This window comes from Orbicella faveolata, unplaced genomic scaffold (assembly GCF_042242905.1).
Source record: "Orbicella faveolata isolate gen_17 unplaced genomic scaffold, um_ofav_v1 contig_35, whole genome shotgun sequence".
In the NCBI taxonomy this organism is placed as follows: domain Eukaryota; kingdom Metazoa; phylum Cnidaria; class Anthozoa; order Scleractinia; family Merulinidae; genus Orbicella; species Orbicella faveolata.
The window spans coordinates 3,359,746-3,373,887 of record NW_028301564.1 but is presented as its reverse complement, the minus strand read 5'-3'; the positions used below and the strand labels follow the sequence as shown (position 1 = coordinate 3,373,887).

At 40.9% G+C, this 14,142-nt stretch overlaps 1 protein-coding gene across 2 annotated transcripts; it reads right to left on the bottom strand.

The window, feature by feature from the left end:
- Positions 1-2,257: 2,257 nt before the first annotated feature.
- On the bottom strand, positions 2,258-13,739 carry LOC110048662 (NACHT domain- and WD repeat-containing protein 1-like). 2 transcript variants are annotated; one of them, XM_089272863.1, is made up of 9 exons: positions 13,023-13,739; positions 11,729-12,354; positions 11,192-11,272; positions 9,520-9,928; positions 8,957-9,159; positions 8,315-8,645; positions 7,211-7,938; positions 6,535-6,747; positions 2,258-6,156 (listed from the first exon to the last, which is right to left on the bottom strand). In XM_089272863.1, the coding sequence occupies exons 3-9, from the start codon at positions 11,246-11,248 to the stop codon at positions 2,854-2,856; spliced, it is 5,244 nt and encodes a 1,747-aa protein (XP_089128989.1). In that variant the 5' UTR covers positions 11,249-11,272; positions 11,729-12,354; positions 13,023-13,739; the 3' UTR covers positions 2,258-2,853. The 2 variants fall into 2 exon arrangements, with proteins under 2 accessions (XP_089128989.1, XP_089128990.1); XM_089272864.1 differs by having other exon boundaries at positions 11,192-11,268.
- Between the last annotated feature and the right edge of the window lie 403 nt (positions 13,740-14,142).

The following is a 14,142-nucleotide window of genomic DNA, read 5'->3' as shown; positions in this document are numbered from 1 at the left end:
ACTGGTAGTTCGAAACAGACTGCAACAGATAAGTCAGTGGGCGGTTTCGGCTGAAGTCACTATAATGAACACGCGTTATTTCACTTGACTATTTAAGGTGGGACTATTTTAGCTTTGTACAGGCGGTAGAATATTACAAAAAATAGCCGCATCAGTTTACAAATAACACCAAATCTCTGCGTTATATGTTAGGGATGTTTTGATCTACTCGCCATAACAATTGCGCTTCGGCGTGGATTCATTTCTAATAACAGGAACAAATAGTTTTGTAACGCTTGATCGAGTTATTTCTTTAGAATTGTCGAGTACAACACCCACGTTTGTCATTGTGGATCTTTCGCCACAAAATGAAAGCTTTCAAGGAATGCGGAATGCTAAGACCAACGCCTCCAGTATTTGTTTTCCCGTCTCCCAGTTCTTTTTTATTCAGAACAGCAATTAAAAAGAACGAAATTGCTCTTTCCAGCTGTTAATAAATCAGCTTAAGTTTTCCGCAATTGAAAGAAAACTCAAATTTACATCAATCCTCCTCCTCCTCATCATCATCATCATCATCAACATCATCGTCATCGTCATCGTCATCGTCATCGTCATCGTCATCGTCATCGTCATCGTCATGATTATCACTGCCGGCTATTTCAGGCCAAGATTGAAATAAGACCGGTGAGTACAACCCTCAATCGACTATTTGGTGAGGCCCTCCCTGCAAGGGGTTCCTTCTCCAGGTTGAAGGCTTCTAAAAGAATTGGGATTCACGAGTTCAAGTATATTAGGGTAGGGGGAGACTTCATTCTGATATTTGAAAAGTCCGTTCAAAATGAACAAAAGCACCTGTCTAATTATTTTAAGAAGTTGCCCAATTCAAGAGTATAGAAAGTGTGTGTAAGTATCCACCACAGGTATGCGAAAGGCTACCATTTCCTATGGGAAGTATATCAAAGGAGGGCATTTTCTGTTAAAAATGACACATATAAGGGGACGGTTTTGCATCTCTGGTTGAAACTCCCTCTGAGTATGGAACTTTGTTACGTACGTCTCTTGAGAACTACGCGAATACAACCATACCAGATAGCGTGTCTGTTACTAGAGCCAATAAAATACCGTAATATAATATCTCTAATATGCTGTCCTCACTCTTTCTTCTGAGAACAGCAAATGCCAAATTTCTACGCTAAAATTATTTTTGGTAGCCATATGGAATACGCCTGTATCTCAGTGGAGTCAATGTGCTTCGAACGAGTTGTTACAGTCAAACTAAGTGAAGCGTACCCCTCAAGATTACATTAACGAATTGATTATTTGATTATTGAACCCACTAGTCGTTCCAAGAATACGGCTAATGGGTTTAATGTTCAAAAAAAAAATCAATTTAATATTGATTTTGGAAATGACTAGCGAGTTCAATATTCAAATAATCAATTTATTATTGCATTCTTGAAACGATTAGCGGGTTCAATATTCAAATAATCAATTCATTTAATGTGTAAACTTGAGGGGTACGCTTGACTTGGTTTGACTCTAATAGCACGCTCATACGAACGTCTGAAGTAATGATAGATTTATACCACGTTCACACCAAAAAGTTAAACAAATTTAAAAGTGTTTTAAAGGTTAAAACTCAGTTGTTCATACCATGCGCACTCCACGACTAAACAAAGTAGTAACTTGTTTGATTAAACCTTCTTGGTAAGGTTGTTTGAAATTTGTTCTCCCAAGAAGGCTTGAAAGCGCAATCGACAAATTGGAAAACCTTAAGCTAGTTTAGTTGGCGTGGTAGAAAAAGTCAAAATGACTTTTCTCACTCGCCAGGGACAGGTTAACCAAGGGCAAAAAGGCACTTTTTGCACGGTGCATATGGTCTTGCGTAGGAATGTTACAAAAATCTCAGTGTACATGTTTCCCTGAACCAAATTGAGATTGGGTTTTACCCAAAACAAAACAATGTCTAGTTGCAATCAAAAGACCCACGACTTCTCAGAAATGACTCAAAGCAAAAAGGCGCGGAGTCCCTGTGTTCGATTTTCCACTCTTCTAGCTGTAAGTTTCCAGGCGCCCGGAGATTCGACTTTCGTACAGACACACCTATGAAAACTGATTTGAAAACGATTCAGCCCATCCAGTTGCAGGTCCGTTTAAACTTCACCACCACTGAGGTTTCTAACAAATATGTTATGGTCACAGACTGCAAATATTTCAGAAAACATATTTGCGGAAATTATCTCAATTCTTGAAAAGTCTAAGAACAATCTCAAAGAGATAGATCAAACTGTATGCTTATTTTTGGTGCGTTTTTTGCCATTCTGTCACGTGCAGACCAGTAGAAAACTGGTAATAGCCACTGAAGGCAAAGAAAAGTTCATACAGATTTAAAGATCATATTTTCTTTAAAATGTACAAATTAGTAAAGGTAAAAGCAAGGCAAACAGCTTATAAGTATGGGCGCCCAAAACTAGTTTCTTCTCACCATCGCCGTTTGCCTTATACGTGTTTTGAACTGATTGAGCAATACGAGTAATAGTAAAAACCAAAAAAACTATCTACTGTCGGAAAACGACATAACAAATGCTTACTAGAAAAACACTAAGTAAACATTGGTCCAGTTTGTTTAGTTAGTTAGTTCTTATCACTGGTAATAGGAAATTTTTAAATTTAACTGTAAAAGTAGTGTCAAAGCTTTAGTCTCTAATAGTAAGACAGTGTCACGATTCTAGCTTTCACGAACTAACAGTATTTCAAAACTGCTTAGTTACTAACTAGATTCGGATCCTTAGCAGATTCATGATCAATGCCTCGTTAATATTGTAGCGTTCTATGCTTTTGCGTCATTTCCTCTGAAATGTACATTGCGCATGTCTAAGCTATATGACTATCATCATCATCTTTGTCAGTATCCATGTTATCATCAACCAGTTTCTCTGGGGAGTCCTCTACAACTGCTTCGATGGCCAAACCATCGTATGGAGACTTTAAATCTTCTTCAAGCACCTTGTGTTTCTTTCCAGGACGGTGTAAATGCAAAATCATCAGGTTTGGGTTTTCTCCCAACCCCAGAGCGAGCTTGTCTCCAATAGCTTTCACGTGATTTGGGTAACCATCTGTCATGAAAGAGGCCAATTTCTTCCCTGTCTTTGTCTCCCACGCGTCAAAGCTTTTCTGGTCCTCGGATCTGGAAATGATCACCTCTCCATCTTGCGAGAGATAAAGCTCAGATACGGGTGGAGAAGAGATGGTAAGCAGAACCTGTCGACTTTCGATGCTCCAGATTTTGATGCTCTCGTCGTCTGTTCCAGTTATAGCTATCATTGAAGCTCCAGAGACTGCAACCGTGCTGGCTATTTCGTACGCGTCTGGGTCGAATAGCTTCCGTATGAGCTGGCCAGTATGTAGATCCCAAAGAAGAGGCTGCGAATATTGAACTAAATTCACAAGATATTTGCCATCGTCGGATATTCGTGCATTGAACAGGGTCAACTGCTCGCCTTCGTACTTCAAAATCTTGTGGCTGAAGCTGGTTGTGTCGATGGCAACCAAATGCAGTTCTTTGTCCTTGTGCTGGGTCATTTGGCTTGCCTGTGAACACAAGGCCATTTTACCGTTACTGCTAATTAGCATCTCTTCAAATCGGCGCTTTTCTTTGAACTTCACCACGTTCACTACTTTTCCGCTGTCAACATCCCACACTTTGACAAATCGTCTCCCTCTTGAAAATGAAATCATGTGCTTCTGATCGATGAATCCGAAAGCATTCATCCGTTTGCATGCCTTTCCTTCCAAATTCCTCTCGATCCTTCCCTCAGCAAAGTTGAAGACTTTGTAGTGTGGAACGTTCTGGTCGAAGATGAAGCCGACACCACGGGTGGAGGTGCACATGCGAATGGGATTGGGGAACATCATCATGTTCATCAGTCGACGCACTCGTTTACCACTCAGTGCATCCCATACATGGATCTCGTTTCTAAGCTGAATAACAGCTATGGAGAGAACGTGGCGCTGATCAAAACTAGGCGAGATAGCTGTTATTTGATCTGCTATCGAGTTGCCCTGAATCTCGGTTACCACGATGTCCTTCTGATTTTCATCTTCATCTTCTCGACGTTTGTCGTAGACTCGAAGGATGTTGTCTTGCCCGATTGCCAAGATGTTGACACCATCGCGTGTATAGAGACGTAATCGAAAAATTGGACTCCTAAGGCACCTCTCCATTTGTCTGGTCTCCAGATTCAAAATGCAAATTTCAAACATATCGGCAGTCACAACCTTCGTGCCGTCATCAGTAATCTGCATTCGATGAAGACCTTGCTGCATCTTGAAATTGGTCAGTTCACGAATTAGACTACCAGAAAGATCGTACAATCGCAGATTATCAAATGAAGATGGGATCACAGCCACTTGGTCTAAGGAGGTTATTTTGATTTCCTTGATAAAGACTTTTTGACCATCCTTGCTTTTGGGATAGGAAATGGTAATCTTCCTAACTTCTTTCCCAATTCTCACATCGATAAAGTGCACCGTGCTTTTCCCTCTCAGATTGTAAACAGCGTGGCTTCCACGTGCATCCAGCGTACCAAGTTCGTCTTCGGTGTTTACATCTTTCAGTTGTAATTTGTGAAGCAGTTTACCATTCTCTACTTGCCAGACCTTCAATGCGTCAGGACAGATAGCAACCAGTTTGCTTTCATCGTCAGCAAACGACACTGGGGCTTGGGGGTTATATGAAAACCATTCATCATCGGATACTTGGAACTCTTGAATTATTTGCCCAGTCAGTGTGTTGAGCAGGAAAATCTTGGGCGATCCAGCGAGCAACAGCAAATCAGTACTCTTCTGACTTATCTGGTTGAAATTTACACAGTACATATCGACCGGTTCTGTGATGGTAAACTTTCGCACTTCTCTTCCAGTGACATAATCAATGATTCTGATGACCAATCCTTCCGAGGTCTGACTTGATACTGCAATAGTGCGATTGTCTTTAGCAATGCTTACCACGTCACTACCTAACTGGGTCAAGCCAATTGCAGAACGTAAAGCTCCACCAGGTGCTGTCAGACATTTTCTGTTTGGAAGAAAACAAGGGGTGGAGGAATTTAATGCCTGCCTCAAAACGTTGTGAACGTCCGGATACTGTTCTTGTCGCTGCAGAAAGTTGTACATTCGGCCAATCAGCTGAGTGGGAAGTTGTCTGCTGTCCTTGGAAAGCGAATGAGCGGAGAGTTGCAAACATTCGTTGAGGAGTTCCACATCGCCATCGTTTGGTTTTATCTCGAGATAAGATGAAAAGTCACCCATAAGCAATTGTAAAGATGTTCCTTGGAGTTTCGCCGAAAGAAACTCGAAGTTGCAAAGACATTCTTCTCTCATCATATCAAATTTTCCGGAATGTAACAAGTGAAATGGCAGTTCGCTCAACTTGCGAAGGTTGTAAATCACTTTGTCTTTACGCGAGTCGAACATCAACGGTTGCTTTGGTACCAACCTGTCCATGGACATCTCCTTGCCTTCTTTATTAACAAATGGCTTCTTCACTCCCCCAGACCACTTGCCAAGAAAGTACTCACTCATGTTCGTGTGAATCTTCATGGACTGCTCTTCGCTCAGGTATCGCTCCCGTGCGGCCTCGATGAACTGACGATGATACCAGAATACCACTTGGGTGCCATCTGCCCCTCGCTCGATCAAGTAGTCTCCGATATCAGACCGAATGCGAATCCACAGCAAGGGTGGAAGTCTTCTGACTGGCGGTGTCCAGTACTGGTAGACGTCATTCAGGACGTCGTCGTCTAATGAAAGGAGATCTTCTAACTCGGGCTCTGTCAAACCATTCTTAGATGCAGTAACGTACGCCAATGCGTGGCTCACCAGTACTTTTCCGTGTCGTCGTTCCAGTCGGCCAAACATGTCATCGATGATCTCTCGCACAGTTGGCTCAAGATACATGTCGGAGGCAGGGGTGAACGATTTCCAGCGCAGAGCTTCATCAAAGGCTAGCTTGAGGTAAAGGGGAAGCGGGCACTTTTGAAATGTTTCCATGATGTAGCTTTTCTGTCTTGGAAGGATGGTCCGATTAGCTGTCTTTAACCAGTTGTCAAGGATGACATCTGCCTCATTGAGGGGAATCCTTGGTACTTCCATGAAACATTCATCTGGCAAGATAGTCTAAAATGAAGAAAAAATGCGAGGAAACTTTCAGTTTAGTACTAGACCTGACTTGACAGAGGTATCTTTTCATATATCACCCTATAGAATGGCGAGAATGGAGTAACCTGCAGAAGATTTGGGTCTCCAACGTAAGTTGGTTTGCATGGTAAGTTACAGTACGATTGAGATTATTGTCGTTAATTCCATATCAAATTAATTAAAACTAGCCATAAAGCTAAAGGAACATAACGCAGTGTCCTTATGAGGGCTCGAAGTAAAAGCACACGATCGGCGCTAAGGGTCTATGTCAAGACACGACATTTCATGTTGGGATACTTGTACGAGTTTTGCACATCATGCCATAGTGTATCTTAAAGATTGCTGCTTTAAACTTACTCTCAAACTAGGCAACGCCTGATATTCCTCGCCAGGTAGCGTTGAAAGGATGGCGTACACGTCGCTTGGCAATTGTCTTGGATACCAGTCCATCTGCCGACCGCTGTCATCGAGAGAAAGCTGGTCCAACGAATCCAAAACCAAAACAACTGGTTGATTTTCAGCCGATTTTTCCAGGCATTCTTGAAAGTAGTCTTTTAAAGATTTCATGTCCTGGATACAATTTGACATAACGCATAATAGAAAAAAGGAGTTCAGTATCTAATTAACCGAGTAAGTTAGTCTCTTTTCAGTTAGTCTCGTTTCTCTCTTTAGATAATAAAGCAAAAAGACGAAATTTGTATAGTCACCTATCTGACCAAAACGAGATTGGAACAGAAAATATTAGAACAGAAAGAATTCCGGGAGGTGTCGGTTCAATCTGGCCAAGGCGAAAGAACTTTTGGTCTCGTCTGGTTTCATTTATTTACAAGGAGTAATTCACAACAACTCGAGTCGGAATTTAAAAGGGATGTGTTTTTGGCACTCACTGTCCACCTCCATAACAAACGATAGTGGCCCCATAAACTATCCAATCGCAGCGAGCGAAAAATGCTGTTTACCAGTTGGTGGCAGTGGTATGATACTTAGAACCGACTGGACATGCAACTAATTAAAATCTAAAACTGTAAATTACCTCCGGAACGTCTGCAGTGTTCTGTCCAGTAGCTTTGCACAGCTGAAGACATATGCTTCTTAGGAGAGGTCTGATGCCAGATGAATCCGGTGACGTGCCAATGAATCGCACTACGACAATGGCAGATTCGTCTTCGACCCACTTTTTCACTTCGCTTGTGATTTTGGCCATGATTGAGGTCTTTCCACAGCCCGATTCTCCATGGAGCACAACACCGTGCTTGCCATGATTTAGCAAAATATTCTTTGAGGCTTCCAGGAACTCTTTACGACCGTAAAATGATTTACTCTTCTTCTGGCAAAATGAGGCATGCTGGAAAAGTTCCTCTGCAAATGCATCTCTTGAATCAGATGTCTCCTTCTCCTGAATGCCGTTTTCAATCATTTGAGTCAAGGTGCCGAAAAAGTCTTTGCACAGCTGCTCTATGTAGTCTGCGTGCTCTGGCGACGCCGAGGGATCGATTCCATTGTCAGTCCATTTAATGTCATAATTTACGATGTTTGCGCTCGGCAAGGTTTGCGGGATGTCTTCTACTCGGAGAACGTTGAGCAGTTTCTGCGCAGTATCATCAACAGATGAATTAGCTCCCCATGTCTTGTCTATGAATTTCCCAGCGTTTTTTCTGTCGACGTTTGCATGAAGATCTGAAATGACTCGTTTGAACCAGAAGCAATGTTTGGAAGGATTAGCTGCGTTGATGATGCCACGCCGGATTTCGTCCTCGGTTACTACGGACGAAAAAAAAATATGGTTGGAATTTTCGTACTGTATAGCCATCATTTCAAATTAATGGGCATGCATACCTGTTAACGTAAATTGCTTTAAATTCCTTACTTGAGTCTATTCTTTAAATCTAGTTGAAATTTTTCTTAACAGCCGGATATGCTGTTCGCTTGAGGGTAATTCATATTTTTTTAGGCAGTAGACCGCTTTCACACGCCCAATTAAAGGATCTTGCTTTATAAGGGCCTTGCAAACAATCCCAGTTATTTTGCTGGGTAACTCATAAAGAGATATCAATTTGACGTTTAATGTTTTAGAAAATGGCAAGAGGCATAGAGAACAATTTGATACGGCGTTGAAGTACAGTTTTTTGCGTCATACCTGACATGTAGTACTTATGTTGTTCTTTCTTGTCCAGAGCCTTATCAGCGGCCAACCTCAAAACCACTTGCATTCTTTCAAACGCCGTCCACCAATCAGAAGAAGCCTTCTTACGTAACTCGTCGTTCGCATAGTCCCGGTAATGAGGCAGCAGTGATGTGATTGGCTGCAACATATATTCGGCGGGAACTGAGTTATCATCTCTCCAGAACCAGTGTTTCAGCAGTTGGAGATCGTCATTGCTTTCAACTGCTCCAAGGAGCTTTTCAAACTCTGAGGCGACAATCTTTGCGGGAAAGGGTCTGTAACCATACTTTTGTCCTAGAAAGGTCTGGAATGAATGGAAAACTACGTCAATTAAGGCAACAAGCTTATTTGACTTTCCATATTTATTCAGAGGTATACCGGGAATACTTATGTAGATAAACAGGGAAAAAAAGAGAACATCGCTTCGGACGACTTTGCAACTTTGAATCACAGGTGCACAAACAGAGCCAATTATTTCACTTTTTCACCATCCTTTTAGTCAAAGCGGCAACAATATCATCGGGGAAATTAAAGACACCCTATTAATATCATGTTAAATATCTGGTAGAAATTTTTGTGCAATTATTGATAGTAGACCAACTTTATTAAACTCACAATGAAGTTAGGTCCAGTTGAGAGCCTTTGACATGCACGCAGCTCCCTCATGCACAGCTCAGTGGTCATGTGATCATCCGTGGACTCGTCCCGGACTCCCCATCTCATGTCGACCACTTGAAAGTCATAGCCCCTCTCTTGACAGTAGGACTTGAGTCGGGGGTACACTCGCTCCATCAATGTGTTACGCTCCACGGATGTGTCTGAGGGAAAAGGAAGAATAAAAAGTGAAAGATTACCTGGAAGTACCTGCAGTGTAGGTCATAGGTGTCGGGACACCCAGATACTAGTGGAACTGACTCTTTTCCCCCTTCTACGCTGAATTTGGACGTTCCTATACGTGTTAAGCGAGCAGACTATGTGTGTATGTTAATTTGAGAGGTTCAACATCAGTTCCTGAGAAAAGAACTAATATAAAAACAATCACATTATTGTTTCGGCAAGAGTACTGTAATGTCTATCTCGATCTTCCTGAGACTACTGTTTTGACAAATCTCTGTGCTACATCTGACCTACACTGTAGATGGCAGCGTTGGAGCTGTTAGTCACAGTAAAATACTTACCAGTGAAAGTAGAACTTGTGAAGATTCGAACAACTTTCACGTTCTCTGGGAATTCACCGTCCAGATCACCAATCAGGGCATTTTTGAGCTTCTGACTGTAACTGGGAACGTTTCCAGTATCTATGTTATTATCATTTTCACCATTTTTCTCCTCATCGGAATCATCTACGACATCATCTTCTTCATTTTCAGGGTCATTTTCCTCCTCTTGTTGTTCATCTTCTTGATCCTGGTCGTCGTTTTCCTCTCCTTCGTCGGATTTGTCTTCATTGTCACTGTCGTCTTTGTTTTCATCCTCATGTTCTGATATTTCTTCCTCGTGATCGTCACACTCTCTCGTCTCTAAAGCCTCTTCTTCCTCGTTTTGTCTCTGAGAGGATACTTCAGTTTCTGCACGTACCTGGCTCACCTGCACAATGAGTCAGTCAATTAATCAATCAATCATCAGTCCGTCAGTCAGTAGAACAGTCAGTCAGTCAGTCAGTCAGTCAGTCTGTCAATCAATTATTCATTCATTCAATCAACCAGTAAGTCAATCAATCAATCAGTCAGTCAGTCAATGAGTTAAGAATTCAGTCAGTCAGTCAATCAGTCAATCATTCATTCAGTCAGTCAGTTAGTAAGTCCGTCAGTTAGTTCGTCAGTCAGTTAGTCAGTCAGTCAATCCCTCCATCAGTCAATCAGTCAATCAGTCGATCAATCAATCAATCTATCAATAAATCAATCAACCAATGAATCAATCAGTCAGTCAGTCTTTAAATCAATCAATCAATCAATCAATCAGTTAGTCAATCAATTAGTCAGTCAGTCAATCAGTCAGTCAGTCATTCAATCAGTCAGTCAGTTAGTCAGTCCGTCAGTCATTCAGTTAGCCAGTCATTTATTCAGTTAGTCAGTCAGTCAGTTATTCAGTCAGTCGGTCGGTCAGTCATTCGGTCATTCAGTAAGTCAGTCAGTCAGTCATTCAATCAGTCAGTCCGTCCGTTAGTCAGTCAGTCAGTCAGTTAGTCAGTCAGTCAGTCAGTCAGTCAGTCAGTCATTCAGTCAATCAATCATCAATCAGGCAGTCAGTCAATCACTGAATTAATCAATCAATCTATCAGTCGATCGCTTGATAGATTAATCTATCAATCAATTAATCTATCAATCAGTAATCAGTTAGTCATTCAATTAGTGAATCAATCAATCAATCAATCAATCACTGAATCAGTCACTGGATCAATCAATCACTAAATAAATAACTAAAACAATCAATCAGTCTATCACTGAATCACTCGCTCACTCACTCACTATTACTATTACTCACTCTTTCACTCAATTAATCAATCAATCAATCAATCAATCAGTCAATCAGTCAATCAATCAATCAATCAATCGATCAGTCACTTATTTAATGTTAAACATTTAAACAATGTAATTCCACAAGAAAGGTTACAAAATATTATCTCTGTTTATTAGATAACAAAAGACATTTCATACTTCGGTAATTCTGTCAGTTTTCAGCCAGGATTATATTTATCAAAAACACTTAGTTTCATTTTCAATCGTTTTCAAGTTTCATCCTTCTGTCTCCACTAACGCAGGGAGTGTGGAGTGACACTAAAAGAACGGCTACGAAGAGCGTTACAGGTAGCCTTTGTTAAGACAAGTAAGATATTATCAGATTAAATACCTCATTTTGTTCCACCTTAGGCGTCCACCTCTTTTTCCGGGAAATAGCGATCCCCATTGTATTCTCGGATCTCAGCTCTAGCTATAAAATAAGCAATAGTAGTGAAAGTTCTGACGTTAATTGGCAATGGCCAACCAGGTACCTCGATCTAATTATGCTATTTTTGGCTTTTAGTATTTTCCGATGAGTATGAAAGAAATCGTATGAATGTCCACAACGAAGTTCTACAGTTGATATGCGTGATTAATTTTGCATTAAATAAAGTGGAATCCCGATATTTTTCAAACCTCCAAGGTGAAATGAAAATTAGTTTGAAAAATCAGGTAGTTTGAGAAGTCGGGGGATGAAACTACGGGGTTCAACTGAGGGGAGAAAAACGACTTTTGGCTCGAATTGGAACTATCGGGAGGTTCGAAAAATCGAGATTCCACTGTACACTTACCTTATAATGTGTGATTTATCTAACTAAAATTAAGTATGATATTTCATGCACTGATAGTGGCATTATAACTGTTACAAATGTAGTCAATTACTGACCTGCTGTGAATGGGTCTTCCCATTCAGCGGCTTAGTCGACCCAGTATTCGTAAGAGCTGTTTTCTGGCTGTCGTTTACGACTGCGGTAGTTGACTGTGATAAAAACTAGGACGAGTCACTCTGTTACTTTCGATCGAGCGTGGATCACTAGAGCCCAGCTTTTCCTGACTTCGCTACTCTGACATTGCCTCCTCGACGTCTATAACGGTTTAAAGATCTTTACTGCGCCTTTCAATAACTTGCGGACTCTAAAATTCAAAGCTCAACTGACAAATGCGTTTTTCGCTACCATCAATCAAATGTTCGGCGGCTCCTCCCAGCTACCGACTACTGCCGAGCACTGTTTCGGTGTCTGAACTGTGCTCAACAACTAGATTACCGCGCGCTCGGCAGTAGTCGGAAGCTGGGAGGAGCCGCCGAACACTTGATTGACGGTAGGGAAAAACGCATTTGTCGGTTGAGCTTTGAATTTTAGAGTCCGCATGTTATTGAAAGGCGCAATAAACATGTGACTTAACTATAACACAGTTCGTTAAGTCAAAAGACCAGTTACGCTAATTGATGTCGTTTTGATGAAGATGCTAGTTGTTATTTACTTTGGGTTCTCCTGACCAAGAAACAGTGACCTAGGAAACGAATTTAAACATCAAATAGAAACAAATGCCGAAAAACCTCTCTGGAGTGCAATTGTTAGCAAGTAAAATTATCTGTGGTTACTGTTTTTGTTGTTTCAGGCAGTAAACCTGCTATTAAGAGCGCGAAATTTTGCGCGAAAAAACCTTGCAGAAAATTTAATGACAAAATTACAACAACGAAGGTAATTGATTTTTTTTATCTATGAGCAAACAAACTTCAAGCGGGTGACGTGCTGCGAAACCAAAAGAACTCATTTGCATTTTAGGCCGAGAAACTCTTACTCTTGCCCACATTTGATGAAGATGTGTAGGTTAGTTCCACCAAGTTTTTTAACATCTAAATGTGTGATGATTTTGTAGCGACGATCTAAAAGCTGGGATCTTAGCGAAAGCAACAACATATCGCGACAAATTCAGTCAATCGACCAAGCGTGCAATTTTGTCAGGAATCGTGACTTATAAAATCAATTCAGTCGAAGTCGTTGAGGTAAAATTAATTCCGTGCTGGACAATATTTCTTTTTTTTCAAGCACCCGTGTGTGGAGTCTTTATATGAGCTTTCCGGAAGCAGCGTTTTAAGTAAATGCACTGAGTGAAAGCCGGCTCAGCGCTTTTAAGCAGACGGGTTCGTGTGATTCAAGCAACTCTTTAACACTTACCTGTTAGAAACAGTGGTTTCGCGTGCTTGGGAAGGAAGTTTTTATGCGTGATGTTGTGTATAATAAGCGGCCGAGCCAGAGCTTTTCGGAATATGGAAAAAATCAACGCCGCAACCAAGTAATTCAGAGCAGCTCAAGACTTTTGGTGAAAGCAATTTAATATTAATCTTTCTAGAATATGCCTAAATAAATAACGTTAGCCTGTGTTTGACGTTTGATTACCATGGTGACATGGTAAAGCATCTTGGACAAGGTTTCCAGAATGCGCAAAATAATTGATATAACGAACACAAGACTATACTACCCGTTTCAATAAGCTGACATTGCTTAATTTTTTCATCACTTCTTTTGTTCCTTGATTATTATGTTTCTTCATGCGACTTTTACGTGTAGCATAAAAGTTATGTTACGTGTACGCTTGACCAGTCAAGTGGCATAATACAACCGGCTAATAGATCAGCAGAAAAGAAGACAATATCTGCTTTTCTGCTTCTCAGTGCCATTGTTCAAAGTGGAACTTGCAGGTTATGTGATTATTCGTACACTGCAAATTACTTTCATTGTTCACCTAAGCTGTGACGTTGTTATCAGACTATATGCTAATTTGAAACAAAGATGCTTTAAATGTTATTCGGCCTAGCTGGTTAGAGACGAAAAAGAGAAAGTCTCTGGGTTTGTTCATAAAGGTGTAAAACTAACAGCTACCAGTTTCACTTTCAGTTCCATAGCGGAAAAGTAGTTAAAATCTGATTTCTCTTCAACATATCAACGTACTCCAATTTTTTTAATTTAATGTAAGGAGAATTCGGTCACGCGTCATAGACTGACGTCGACGTGACGCACAGACCACAGTCAGCGAATTGTCTCAAGCAGAATCTTGTAATCCGTGCCATTCAAGTTACTTTGCAGTTAATAGTATGTCGTGATAGTTACAACAACGCTCAGCTGTTACGTTTACTACACCAGAGACCTTCTATCTGTGAGAATTAATTGATTACTAACTCCTTTGCGAAACGGAGTCAGTGCTCGACTTATTAACTGCATGCAGTGTCGGTGTATACGTAATGGACGAACTTGTACCGTATAACTTATTACAGCTGCTTAAATGGATTGCAGAACT

What these genes read in the sequence shown, in the direction of transcription:
- LOC110048662 (XM_089272863.1), bottom strand. Translation starts at nt 11,248, where the DNA reads ATGGGGATCGCTATTTCCCGGAAAAAGAGGTGGACGCCTAAGGTGGAA. An exon ending in CACAAGTTCTACTTTCACTG is followed by an intron (nt 9,160 to 9,519) that starts GTAAGTATTTTA and finishes CTTTTCCCTCAG; the next exon opens with ACACATCCGTGGAGCGTAAC. An exon ending in ACACTGCAGACGTTCCGGAG is followed by an intron (nt 6,748 to 7,210) that starts GTAATTTACAGT and finishes AATTGTATCCAG; the next exon opens with GACATGAAATCTTTAAAAGA.